The sequence below is a fragment of the Desmodus rotundus genome, chromosome 6 (assembly GCF_022682495.2).
Source record: "Desmodus rotundus isolate HL8 chromosome 6, HLdesRot8A.1, whole genome shotgun sequence".
NCBI lineage: Eukaryota > Metazoa > Chordata > Mammalia > Chiroptera > Phyllostomidae > Desmodus > Desmodus rotundus.
In genome coordinates this window covers 39,493,885-39,507,799 of record NC_071392.1, presented here as the reverse complement: position 1 = coordinate 39,507,799, position 13,915 = coordinate 39,493,885, and the positions used below count along the sequence as shown (strand labels likewise).

The 13,915-nt window shown below is 40.3% G+C and overlaps 1 protein-coding gene across 7 annotated transcripts in view; it reads right to left on the bottom strand.

Moving 5' to 3' along the window:
• CACNA2D1 (calcium voltage-gated channel auxiliary subunit alpha2delta 1) overlaps nt 1-12,986 on the bottom strand; it is a 457,573-nt gene extending 444,587 nt beyond the window's left edge. For all 7 annotated transcript variants that reach the window (XM_053926392.2, XM_053926394.2, XM_053926393.2 and 4 more), the window contains exon 1: nt 12,371-12,986. In XM_053926392.2, coding sequence (XP_053782367.1) covers nt 12,371-12,465 — 95 coding nt within the window. In that variant the 5' untranslated portion in view covers nt 12,466-12,986. The remainder of the gene's footprint in view (nt 1-12,370) is intronic.
• Between the last annotated feature and the right edge of the window lie 929 nt (nt 12,987-13,915).

Sequence of the window (13,915 nt, the reverse complement as noted above, 5' to 3'; positions counted from 1 at the left end):
AGTTACCCTTCCCCTATGTTTATTTATTACCATTGAGTACTGATATAAATTTTAAACAATTACTCATTGGCAGACCTTGACATGATGTGTATCAATCCCCTGGGAGCTGAGTTACACATGCACAATAAAATTTTACCTCAGGAAAATTAATTCTGACTTCTACATTTACATTGACAGGAAATTCAGATGTTTTGAGAAACAGCCAAGCTTAAATGTTTAATTTAGAACTACGTGCATAAGCCCCACTATACCCATCCTCCTGAGGCTTCGCATGGCTCATCAGTTTGTCCCTCTTAACATTTTCACAAATGCAAATTTAAGTCAATTCTAATAGCATGTTATGGAAAAGAAGGGTTGGTATTTTTAAGGTGACAAACATCCTAAGAATTTTACACATTCTTTTCTGTGGCAAATGTCAAAAAGGCAGGTTCCTGGCACTTGCAAATGGGCTGCTACAATGGTGATCATCAAGTCGTAGTCATTAGTCATGGTACTGACGTCTAGTTTCATCAAAATATCTCTCATGTCCACGGATCGATTAAAAATGTGCAGCAGACGTTAAGTGTTTTTGTTTTTTCCTACCAGTAAGAGTGTGTGTAAAAGGCTGACCTCTGTTTATATTGGAAAGTGGAGGGGTGGGGTTAAATGAGTGTGACTAATCATCAGTTGGATGAGGCAAATGAACACTGGCCTTTCTCAGGATGCTCTTGGCAGATTTTTACTGACTTCTGTGTTAGCTGCTAAAGATGCAACTGGTCTCAATTTTACTCTTCTGCGCTCGCCCGATTTGGAGAGTTGTCTGGAATCACTTCTCTAAACATCATGGGCAGATCTCTTTATTGACTTTCAAATATTCTGACTTGAAGCAGAAAACTCACATTTTTGTTTGACAATGAAAGGTTGTCAGTGGCAAAGTTGTAACTTTTAAAAGGAGATTCAACTTCCTGTGGCACAGTTATACAACAGGTGCTGGCTGAAATGTCAAGATAAAATATATCAAAAACTTCATGGTTCTTTCTTCATGGTGTCTTTCGGGTACAGGTTGTGTCCCTAACCTGGAGACAAAACATTTCGCTCACTCAAGTTCACTGCATCCCTCTTTATGATTAAAGGCAATGCAAGCTTTAGAAAGAGACACTTATAAGACCTGATCAGCATTCCTTTCCCCCTTTATTTCAGGTTTTTCTCATGGCCCAAATGATATATTAGCATAATAATCTAATATCACTTTGTTTCATCAACTTTGTTTTTTCTCGAAGGCAGAAAAATCACACGTGGTACAAATAATAACGCCGGACCATTAAACAGCCCTTCAAAGTTCCACAGGCATCCTCTTGTTGGACCCTCGCAGTACAACACTGTGATTCTGGATTCACTTAATGTTCTCCTTGTTCAGCAGAGGGAGACATCAAGACTTAGAGTTGTTTCAGCTCTACTTTACACTGACTCCTTTTTCCCTGGACCTCATTGCTGGGATAGTCAGCCAGCCACAGCTGGACCCGTAAGATAACGGATGTCAAAGCTCCTGCCATAGAGAAGCAGCAGCAAAATACTGCAAGTGTAGGACTCTAGAATTGAGTTGCTTGAGGTCAGATTTTGCTCCTCAGAAAATGCAGAGTTCTTCATACTCTAACTTCCCTCATCTATAAAACATGGATAATAACATACTTATCTTTGGGGACTAAGGTGAAAGTTGGATGGGTTAGAAAAACATGCAGAGTATTCATTCACAGTGCCTGGCATAAAGAAGAGGCCCCAAATTGTCAGAAGCAATATTATAACATGTAAAGAGAATTGTTAGTTATAGTGCCCATACATTCTGCAGGTAGAGACATCGAAATTAGCTCAAGTAAACTGTGAATACCTATGAGAGAGGAAAAAGAGCAAAGTCACAAAAGGGAAAAATACAAAGCCCACCCTAACTCTTCTCATCTGGTGTCACAAACCACACGGGTGATTTTTCCACACTGCACTGGTACCAATGAGATCAACATCGATTCATAGGTCTGCTGGCACTCGTAACCCTAACCATTCATTCAGTCATCTCGGAGGCCCGGGGAACTGCTGTGATGGCAGCTGCCAGTAATTTCCAGACCTTCAGGAGACCTGAGATGCCTCTTTAAGGATTGACCAGAAACATGCTTTGCAGGAATATTCCATTTGTTAGTGGTTTCTTATCTTATCAAATTTATCATTTTGTTTTGTTGACAAGGAACTGTTCTAATTCAAATTTCTGCCTTTTGCTAAAAAATGAATACATGGTGGGGGAATACAGTGTGGGAGTAGACCTCCTCTATTTGTCAAAAAATTAATACATAAATAATGATAAATTGCCAAAACAGGAACTATTCCCTCTTTTTGTTGTTTCCTTTTCATTGATATTTCTTTCTACCATAAGCACATAGACTTATTAAATCTAGTAACATTTTGCAAAACTACATGGACCTTCAAGATAATAATAACCTTAAAAAAAGAAATGAAAAATAAAGGAAAAAAGACCAAATGTTGCTGTGTCTAAAGGGAATAGAGTTGTGAACTGGAGTCTTATTACTACCAAGAAAAACTATCATGTCATTCCAGCTTGAGAATTGAATATATAATTTGAAACATTTCTCCAAAAACATCTCCAGTAAATTAAAAGGGTATCTAGTCTATATTCCAACCATCTGCTTTAATTCTCAAGGCTGTCTCATCTTTCATGCTATCTTGTAAGACATTGTTTTTCTTCTTGGTCCTTTCCTCACTTGCCAGTTAGAACACTCACCCACCAATCACGGTCTCTCATCTCTTTCATCTCTCTGCCATTCATTCTTCTCCCTCTGATATCCTCAAATCTCCCCTCTGGTAACACTTACTTCCTTGTCACTACACCTCCCCCAACCCCAGGAGCCATTTTCTAAGAACTGTCTCTTCCTCTACCCATGCTAACAGCAGCTGGCCTGTTGCAATGGAATGAGATTGGACCAGGGTATGGAGAAGTGACCCAGGCTCTGGCAACCAGAGTCCTTTTTCCAAACCCCATCTCCTGATCACAACAAAATGATGAGTAGCAGGCCATCTGGACCATATGGAGACTGTCAACATTTCTTTAGGAGGTTACATTTTAGACTAGAGTTCTAGTCTCAAACTAGTTCAAAGCTTGGATGGAGAGAACATAAACCCTCACAGCTATACAATACCAGGAGCACTGGAAAGCAGATAAAACCGATTGGCAGGGAAGGCAGAAGAATGAGGAGTCAAACAAACAAACAAAAAACCTCTACGCTGGAGCAAGAGAGGATCCCAGTGGCATTCCCACCCCTTTCTGCAGTTGTTGGCACATCCTTGACCTTGACTCTCATAATTGATCATTCAGCACCACTAATTTGAAAAATAGTTTCCTTTTTGGTTCAAGACAGTCCTATGGTTTTCTACTACTACTATCTGCAATCCCGAACAGCCTAATGTAACTCCTATTTTTAAACAAAAGAGTGTCGTGTTTCTTAAAACTGTCTTCTTCTAAGCTTAGTGTCCATTTCTTTCCCTTTCTTCACATCGTTAAATTCCTTGAAAGAACAATCCACACTTGCTACCTGTATTAGTCTTAGCTGCTACCAACTCTTAAGGCACCGAAATCATGCTTCAGTCGGCAACACACTGCTGAAACTGCTCTCATACCCTGCACAGCCTGGCGACTTCCTTGAAGGGCTCCTCTTTTCTCTGCAAAATGAAACTGTAGACCAAGGTTCTTCTCTGCAAACTCACAGTGTGTATCATGACAGATACTAAATAAATATTTGCTACATAAATGAATGAATCTTTTTTCTGGCTTCCAAGAATGCTCCCTGGATTTGTCTCCAATTCAGATACATTTTCTAATGGCCTAATATCATCTACAGAAACACTGCGAGCTCAGAATGTCAAACAGTGAGCCTATTACCTTCACTCCCACCACCAACTTGGTGGTGCTCCTGTGTTCTCTAGTCCACAAAGTTTAATGTAACATGATCTACCCGTTAGAGATCTTAGATTACAGCTCTTCTCTCCTGATTCCCCAAATCCCAGGACCCACAGGACCTGACGCATTACTTCTGCATCGTGTTTCATTCCTGCTTCCCCACCACCCCTGTTCTCTTTTAGGTCTTGGCCATCTCCCACTCTGGGAATGCTGCAGTGGTCTACCAACAGCTCCCCTCACCGCCTCTGCCTCAGATACTGGTCTTTAACCCATCTTCTATATGGATTAAACTACAATTCTTTTTAATTTAAAAATCTTTGGAGAAAAGCCAAATTTGAGTATGCAGAGCTGAGCCACCACGAATGTCCCGTGCTGTGAACACTGCCTGTCTCGCTTCGGGTCATGTAGAAAGATGGCCCTGATGCAACAATTTTATAATTTGGCCTCGAACCAATGATCCAGTCACATCAACATCTCCTTCCACCCAGGAGCCCTAGGCCTAACATGGGACCGACCACGCTTCTTCAGCACACTACGTGCTTTTGCTCGGTCATGTTTTGATGGGTCCCATTGCTTCACAGTCAGCTCGGAGTTGTGACTCTCTTCGGGCTCTCTTCTCCTGTTTGGATTCTCAGAACGTAGTTCAGTGTGCTGTATAAGTTGTACTGAATAATAATAGTTGCATTAATCACTGAATCAAATTGCACTCGATGTTAAAATATATAAAGCAGGAAATATTAAGACAGCATAAATTTAAATTATTTGCTTTAAATATGATGTATTATGTACTTTGGGGTCTACTTTAATCTTCAGTAGACCCTACAAAAGCCTACATACCTGCAAGTTATTTCCATTTCTTATAATACAGGGTCCAGCAGAGAAGTAAGGCTTGCTTGAGTGTGGTTGGTAGGGTAATAATATGGGTGTAATAATTTATAGTTTTAATTTGAACATTTCACCTAAAATGTCATATGGTATGCTTGAGTGTGATATTGTTATATTACAGAATTACATGCTATGATTTTGTAATAAAACAGGGGCGTTATTTGTGCCAGACCCTGAATAATGGAAAAAATTTACTAACAGAATTTTTTTTTTCTTATTAGCACTTAAGCTTTTAAGAAAGTGTTATACTAACACTTTTTATCCCATAAACCACTTCCCTAGGGTTTTATTAAAAATAAAATGTTTGCCCTGGCTGGTGTGGCTCAGTGATTTGAGCACCAGCCTGCGAACCAAGGGGACAATGGTTCGATTCCCAGTCAGAAAGCATGGCTGGGTTGTGGGCCAGGTGCCCAGTGGGGTGGGGGGCACTTGAGAGGCAACCACACATTGATGTTTCTCTCCCTCTCTCCCTTCCTTCCCCTCTCTAAAAATAAATAAATTAAATCTTTAAAAAAATGTTTAAATAAAATGTTTACTTGCTTTTCTTGAGATCTAGACAATTTTCTTGGCTTTGGTTTCTAAAGTGAATTTCCATATATAAATATTTGAATATCTAAAAACAAATATTATGTTCAGTAAACAGCATTTCCAGGATAACCAAGCTCATATGGGAAATGCGGGGAAAAACAGAAAAATTTTCAAATAACCAACTCCCACCTTTAGCATCTTTAATTTGTAATCCAAAGGCCCCTTTGTCCCACTTTCACATGCATCATTCCTCACGGTGTTTGTACCTCGACACTTCTTGATCATTGTTTTAAAACAAGAGATTTTCTCAGTTTGCTTAAGCCCATTTATTTTACTGAGCTAGTCCTCCTTGAATCCTCAAAATAAGACACCATTAATGTCTACCATCCCTTCCCTTTACCTAGTCTGACAGTAGGCACCTTATACAGAGAATGATTTTATTAGCTCTCTCCTCTTTTCCCTAATTACCTCCACAGTATGTGAGCAAATGTCAGTTTTGTCATTTGACAATGTTGGTCAAAGTCTTGGTTATGTATTACAGACCTATCTGTGCACCAAAATACGTCAACAATTTCTCATAGAGAGAAATGTCCAGGGGTGAAAGGAAGGACCCTGGAAACACTGAGTAGAATCCAGCAAGAAGGAGGACCCAGAAATGAAGTCTGCTCTCAGGTTGCTTGGAAGAAAACAAACCAAAAATTCCCCATTTGACCTAATATTATATGCAAATAATAAATTATAATTAATATTAAACATGTGTGCATAAGAAAGAGAGAACTAGCAATTAGTTATTTAACTAAAAGAATTCATAATTAGCCAGGAGACCATCACAATAAATTTTTAATTACTCAGAAAAAAGTACTTCAAATTGACAATAAGATTATCCCTAAATCTGAAGCATTTAAAATGGGCAACTACATTATTGTCCATTGCCATCATTCCTAGCTTAAGTAGTTTCCTCATATACGATACAGAATTTAAAATACATCCTAATTTTTTTTATTCCAGCAGAAGCATATGGTAAAAAAAAAAAATCAGTAGAAGCAAATGTTAAAATAACATTTAGCCAGAAATATCCCACATTCATATTCAAATAGAACTTTAAATATTGCTTCATATATAACAGCCTGCCTCTGAATTATTGAAATTAACTGTAAAAGTGCACTAGTTTGTTGAGGCCACAATGTCAATCTTTTCCTTGTTTATAATCTTGTTAGAATCTGTATAAATGGCAAATTTTAAAGGAACAATGATCATTTGACTCATTTTTTAGATTGCTAATAGTAGTTTATTCACGTGTATAGGAATAGTGGAAAATAGGAATGCCAACACAGAAAAGAAACCTAGAATTTTATATTTTACAAATAAAATTTTAAAACAGTGGGTACATTTTCATTCCAAAAATGTCACAATGCCAAATATGTTTAATTCTTACAAATTTCAAAGTATCCCATGTCTAAATGGCAGAAATAAAATTGCTTAGCATGCAAAAACCTTTTAATAGGTACCTGATATTCCATGTGCAATCGTTTCTTTCTCATACTTAACTTGTTTCAAAGATGGCAAAACTATCTTTAGAATCTCACTTGTATTGTTACTCATCAATTATGTTAATAACTTGTCACTATATGGCCTGAGCATATTCAAGTTGTTTTCGTACACAAAATCTCACTTGATTTTCTTTACAAGTTATTCTAAATGCGAGTGTTATAAAAATATTTTGAGTGACATTTAATCCCTAAAAACTGTTGTGGATTGGCAGCGATCTTAAAGCATGAGGAGCATGTGTTAATAAACTTACCTTACTGAGGTTTTTCTACACTGGGAAACCACTTGAAGTTTTTAAAAATACATGTGTGCACACACATACATATGTAATATAGGGTGGGGCAAAAGTAGGTCTACAGTTTTGAATATGCAAAACAGTTTACTCTTGTATTATTATTTCTTACTTACTGTATTATTCTCCATACAAACAACTGTGAACCTACTTTTGCCCCACCCTGTGTATATTTGCACACACGTAAATTATTATTAAATAGAATACTATAAAAATATAAACTAGACAATTATCTAATTATGCAATCTTAGTATTCTGGACCCTCAAAGGAAAGATTTTAAATACAGTATTTTTCACAAAGTGCTATTGTTTTTCTCTCAACTGACAATGAAGTCAATACCCTCTTTCTTTCAACTCTATAAACAATAAGACAGAACCATTTTCCTCTTCTTGGGCACACAGGAGAAAAAAATGAATCATGTTAGCTACATGGTTGCCTACCTCAGTGTAGTTAGTTCTAAGTTTCCTGGAAGGCAAGCATATGAAAGGCTTAGGAACAGCTGGGCTACGCGGACAGTCCATGAAAAGGACTGGCTGGCACAGTGTGATACAGTGCCTGGTACACACTAGCAGCCTTAATGAAGGTGGAGTGGATGAAACACAGCGGAGTCCTTGCCCCACAGTAAGCAGCTTACCTGCTTTTTGAAATACTACAACAGACAGCTCTTTTGTTACAAATGATGAAAGGCTGTCACTTCCATAGCAGTAAAATGTTACCTCTTAAAAATACTGAAACAAATTCTGATTTTTTTTTCAAAATTCTATTTAAGCATGTTTATGCTAGAACTGATTATGCCCATACCTGTAAGACACTGAAGGAAATCAACAAATTAGCAATTTGCCTAAAATGTATTTTACTTTAACCATTTAAATCTCCAGTCTAAAACAGTTTGAACACACATGAGAGAAAACAAGACGGACGTGAATTCAGAAGCACAGACTACTTCTTGGAAATACACATTCATACTGAAAATCAGGGAAAAGAAACTTCTGTAAATGCGGTTTGCGTAATGAGACTCTAAAGAACATATCAGGTAATAGAGTTTGTTATATGTACAATTTTAAAGTAATTTTAGAGTTCCTAAATGCTTTGTTATTTCTTATAATATATACTTCTAAATATAAATACTAAATTTGAATACATAATTTGAACATGTCATTTATGTTTTTCCAAACTTTACCATGTGTGAACGCTGTAAGGGAGTGTTTTATTATGCTACTTTTATCAATACTAGAGAAATAACAGAAAGGTGTCTATACAGCAAGGTTTCTTGGAAGAAACAGCACTAAATGTTTTATCTTTTTCAAAATAAAAAACTTGCTTTAAATTACTTTATATGGATTTAGTACATTTAAATTAGTAAAAGCCATAAAAATAAAGGCACATTTTATCTCCTTGTTATAAACCATAATCAGCTTAGAATTTTATATATTTCTAAAATTTGTTTTTGGTTTATATCCATTTCCATTGACCTAATGTTCATTCAAATTCCAATCCACAGAGCAACATGTATATCCATGTATAAACATTAATAAATTTTATATCACAATACTACTTATATGGAAAAATATATCTACTGTTGAATATTTTAAACATGCACCTGCGGAATAATAAACGTCATGTTCTTAAGCTGATGAGAACAAGTTAAAGATCTAAGATAATGATATATTAATGTTCATAGTTTTGAGGTTTTATTTTATACTTACTAGTTTATCTCATATTTTACCATAAGACACATTTTTGTATACATAGTATGTGAGTAGTAATTGCGAAGCCCAAGTGAGAATGATTATGTCACTTCTAACACACAGAAAAGATACCTAATCCAATGTCATATCCATTCCAATGACACAAACAAATATTCTTTTCTGCAACCTTTACATTAAAATCTGTCTGATAATGGAAAAAATATACATATATCCTAAATATTTAAAACCCAAGTACTATTCTTTTTAAGATGTTATGTTTATTTTATGTATATTCTTACAAATATATTTATCCCATTATACCAGTGTTCTCCATATACCATGTTCTCTCAGCCAATTATACCTGATTAAGTGGCATTTTGATATGACTGAGATAAAAGTTTAACATGAAGAGTAGTTATAACTACAATGTTTAAAAAAAAACTGGATTTGTAAGTGGATTCTACAATTAAGAGAGACAGGTTTAAATTAACGTTACAATACTGGCTAGCATACATATTACCCTAAGTTTTAAAATAGAAATGTTTTCACATGTGCGTCAAGAAATTATTTCTAGAACAAGTGAGAGCTCCATTTTTACAAATATATTTTAAACTACCAATACAACACGTGTATACTATAACATGAAAATTATGTATTTTTCATTTACATATGAACCAATGTGCATTAAGTGGTTGCTACGACATGGCATATTTATGTTTCATACTTTTTTGAGACAGTCATTTCCTCAAGAAAAACCTAACCTAGCAAAGCACTGTATCAATTCCTTTGTCTGAAGAAGCCCATTATTTTACTATTAACACTTAGAACACTTTAACTATTACTTTAATCCAGAACCATATGCTAACGAGAATGTATGAGAAAGGAGAGAATAGAAAATTAAAGATATTAAGAATTATGTATTTTTTGTTTTATTATAATAAAACTTAAGCCCTTAGTATTATAAACACTCTAAAAAAAACGGAATTACTAACTCTAATTCCGGTCCCACTCCAGTCGGAGCATAATTTTATAGTGTGCTGATGGCATCCTCTTCTGATAATCAAAACTTCTTGTATTACCTTTCCTCTGAAAAGTAAAAGTGTCAAAACACAAAAGAATTTACTAATGACTTCCAGAGAAATGTATACATAGAAGCAAAATAATGTGCCTTTAGTGAATGCTATATACAACCTTTATACAGTTTTTATAAACCTGTTATTTTCCCCAAAGATTTGAGATTTCTCTTGATGATCTCTACACTCCACATGAATTATTTTCTTTCAAGAAAAGCAAATGGCATCACATCTTGCTGAAAATAACGCTGCATTTTTAAAGATTTTATAAAATTTATTCAGAAATCTAACATGAAATACAGATGTCAACTATCATTTTTCCTCTCCGCAGAAGATGCTGTTACTAACTTTACAAATAAATTAAATGAAGATGCAGAAGTCTTACAAAAATATTGTTAATATTATCTACAGGAGGCTGACTTAGAGATACAAAACCTTTTGCTAAGCTTTTATTTCATGAATGTTTCATGTAACTTGAAGACATTAAATTCCCATTGTTGAAAAATAAATTTCAAATTCTTTCAAAGAAAAGAAACTGTGGCTTCCTAATTCCCATTTTTGCCCACCATTTCTTTTCTTTCTTGTCTCTAGTAAATATCTGACCATAAAAAAATGACTTATTTTAATTTTAGAAAATCACTTATTGCAGCTGTCCTTAAAATAAGGATTTTTACCATGGTATGTTCAGGAATAAAAGGTGGTATTTTGTTGGAGTTTAAAGTCGTAGTTTTCCCCAAAGGTGTGACGATGCATTCCCTCAAATGATTAGAAATATTGATAAAATGTCAGTTAAAAATAAGACTTTACAATTGTGTAAACTAAACACATGGACTCCTTTTTAAAGAGCCACTTCTTTATTTGACACAAAATGCACGTGAGACATTTGAGGTCTTGCTGTATAGGCCAAGCCAAAAAAATAAATAATTAACAGCATAATTTTGTAATAAGAGTAAAGAATTTGGAAGCATCTTTAGGGTAATTCTTACTTCTCTCATGTTTCCAAATATCTGCTTGGAACATGCTGCCAATTAAATGAAGCTCCACAGATGGCATTTACCCTTTTGCTTCATAACAAAAAAGGATCTGCAATCATTTTTATGGAAAATCATCTAAAAAGAAACATGACTGTAAATCAATGACAAAAATATTAGATACTTCCCTTCTCTGGATTTGAATGTGCATCCGTCAGATGCTCGCACTGACACCTAATGTAAAAAATGCTTTTAGCCGAATCTTAAATAATAGCTTCAGGGGTTCGACTGGTAAAGATTCACTGCTAGCATCCTCCCAAAACTCCAGTGTTCAGCACTGGGCCAACAAAAGGCCAGCAAACAATTCCCAACATCCGAAATGCCGGGAAGGCTACCTTGGGCTTTGTTTTCGTTATGTAAAATGCATTAAAGTGACTCATCCACTTAACAGTACCTACTCTCAGAAGCTCTAAAGTAGCTTCAAGAACTAAAATAAATGCTTTCCCAGAATGCCTGATAGGCTATTCAGCGCACTTAAAAATATGTATGTATTTTTATGTGCCACTGACTTTCAATCTTTTTTCCAGCCTAAGAGAGGAGAGAATTATTCTTCATTCCCTTCCTGCCGTGTGATTACACGGCTACCTTTAAACACTCTATTTCCAGAAGAGCAGCGAGGTGGTTGTTTTTTTTTTTTTAAGTTATTTTAGATATGTCAAAAATAAAAGAAATTGCGGGAGACTCTGGTAACGCTCAGTCCCTCCCTCAAAAAATAGGTTCTGTTCATTCTAACAACAGGAACCGCGTGTCTTCCAGCCCTGAGATGCTCCAAAAAAAGGTTGGAGAGGTTGGAGAGCGTGGTCCCCGTACCTGGGAGACCCCTGGGTGGACGGCACTCTGCCGCGGGCAGTGGGGACACTTGTCATCAGAAAGGCTGTCAAGTGCGCCCAGTGAACTGGCATCTAAACGAGTCTGGGCACCCCAGTGATCAGAGAGCACCCCGGAGGCCGAGCGCGGCACAGGTCCAGGCTGCACCGACAAGCCTGAAATTACCTATTTGTAAAACACCCAACCGAAACACAACTTTGTGTCAGAGTAGGCTGGATGAGCGCGGCTCGCTGGCGGGAAACTTTCTCTCCCCCATTCCCTATAAACTCTTTAAGTCCACGATCCCCTGAAGAGATGGGTCGAGGCACCGCGAGTCGTCGCGGACTTTGCGGGGAGCGCGCGGCCCGGGCGTCCGGCGCCTCCGACTCGCCCGTCCCGGGCACCTTCCCGCGGCGAGCCGCGCGCTCCTCCCGCTCGGCCTCGCCGCATCCCGGCCCCGCTCCGTCCCCACCCCCACGGGCAGAAAAGCCCCGCGGCTCGGGGGCGGACTCCGAGCCCAGCTCCGGCGGCGCCCGCGGCCGGCGCTCCCGGCCCTGCCCTGCCCTGCCCGGCCACTTACGTGATGGCCGAAGGGAACGGCTCCTCCGACGAGGGGCGGATCAGCAAAGACTGGAAAAGTGTCAGAGTCAAGGCCAGCAGGCAGCCAGCAGCCATCTTCGCGATCGAGGATCAATCCCGCCTCCCTCCCCAGCCGGGGAAGGGAACGGGCTGGCAGCCGCGGGCGGGAAGGAGCTCTGCCGTCCGGCCCGCAGACGTCCGCAGGGCCGGCGCGCGGGGGCCGGGGCGCACGCCGGGCTGGGGCGGGGGCGGCGCGCGGCGCGGGCGCGGGGCGGCGGCGGGCGGACCCTCCGGCGCGGGTCGGCCGCTCAGCGCCGAGGCTGCCTGGCCTCCGCCGCCATCAAGGGCGACTTTGGAAACCGACCTGGGCGAGCTTTGCAGCGCCCGCGCGCTCTCCCTCTCTCCGCTCTCTTTCCCCCTCTCTATTTCGTCCCTGATTTATCCCCCCGATTGCCGAGGAGAAGGAGGCGGAGGCGGGGGCGGAGGAGGGGTGGCGGCGCTCGGGAGGGGTGTGGGGGTGGATGTAGGAAAGGGGGGGATGGCAGGCGGAGAGACTTGTGGCAGGGAGAGGCTCCGTCTGGCTTCTCCCGGCAAGTCAGAGGGAGGCGGCTGGGGGTGGGCAGCGGGAGGGCTGGGCGTCAGAGCGATCGGGCGGGGACGGGCCGGGAGCGGCCCTCCTTACAAGGCAGAAAGGAACTCTTAAAGTCGGCGCCCGCTGGCTCCCGCCGCCCGGCGAGCGGAGGAGGAGCGGGCCCAGCCCCGCGAGCTCCCGGGGGACAGCCAGCCGCCCAGCGGGCATCAGGCTGCAGAGGCTCCAGCCCCGTACTTGGCTGGCGTCTTCGGGGTTTATTTTTGCACATGCAGGCAGCGTGCCCCGAGCCCTTTTCCCGGGCGCAGAATCCATTGCCAAGCCTGGGAATCGTGAATAAGTCATTTGACAAGAAATGTAGGAGGGGTTTGTATTTGCATTTTAAAGCACCGTTTTTGACTCTCAACCAGGTGGCACTATTTATTTGCCCAGCAGTGCCAGAAGCTAGAGCCTCTGAAGTGGCTGAATGCCAATTGCGCCAGCGGCCACACCCCAGGTACGGTTCACCTGGCGATGACAGAGCCTCGGGGCCCAGGCTGAGGGCGGCCAGAGAAGCACCTGATGCTGTAAAAATCTTTCCAGTCCTGTTATTCAGTAGGACGAAGGGGTGGAGGGACGAATTATCCATCCGGGGAGGACAGTGCTGCGAAAAGGGCTTTTGAACCAACCTAGTGAGACTACTTCCAGAAGGTTCCAAACGCCCTGCTTTGGCCACTGGTCTGCCCTGCCTTGACAAGGTTGCTGCAGGGTGAGTTCACTTTGGCAGTGTGAGAAAAGCGCCTGAAATGTGGAGGAGAAATTAAGGAAGGGGTGGCGAGCTAAGGAGGAGCAATGCCGAACCAATTCCACCTCCACCCCTGGAGAAGCAGTGGTAGGGCTTGCTCAGGCCTTCTAGTAGAAAGAACGGAAGGGTCTTGGAATAGGCCTTTCCCAAACGCACGGGCCTTCATTAGGAGG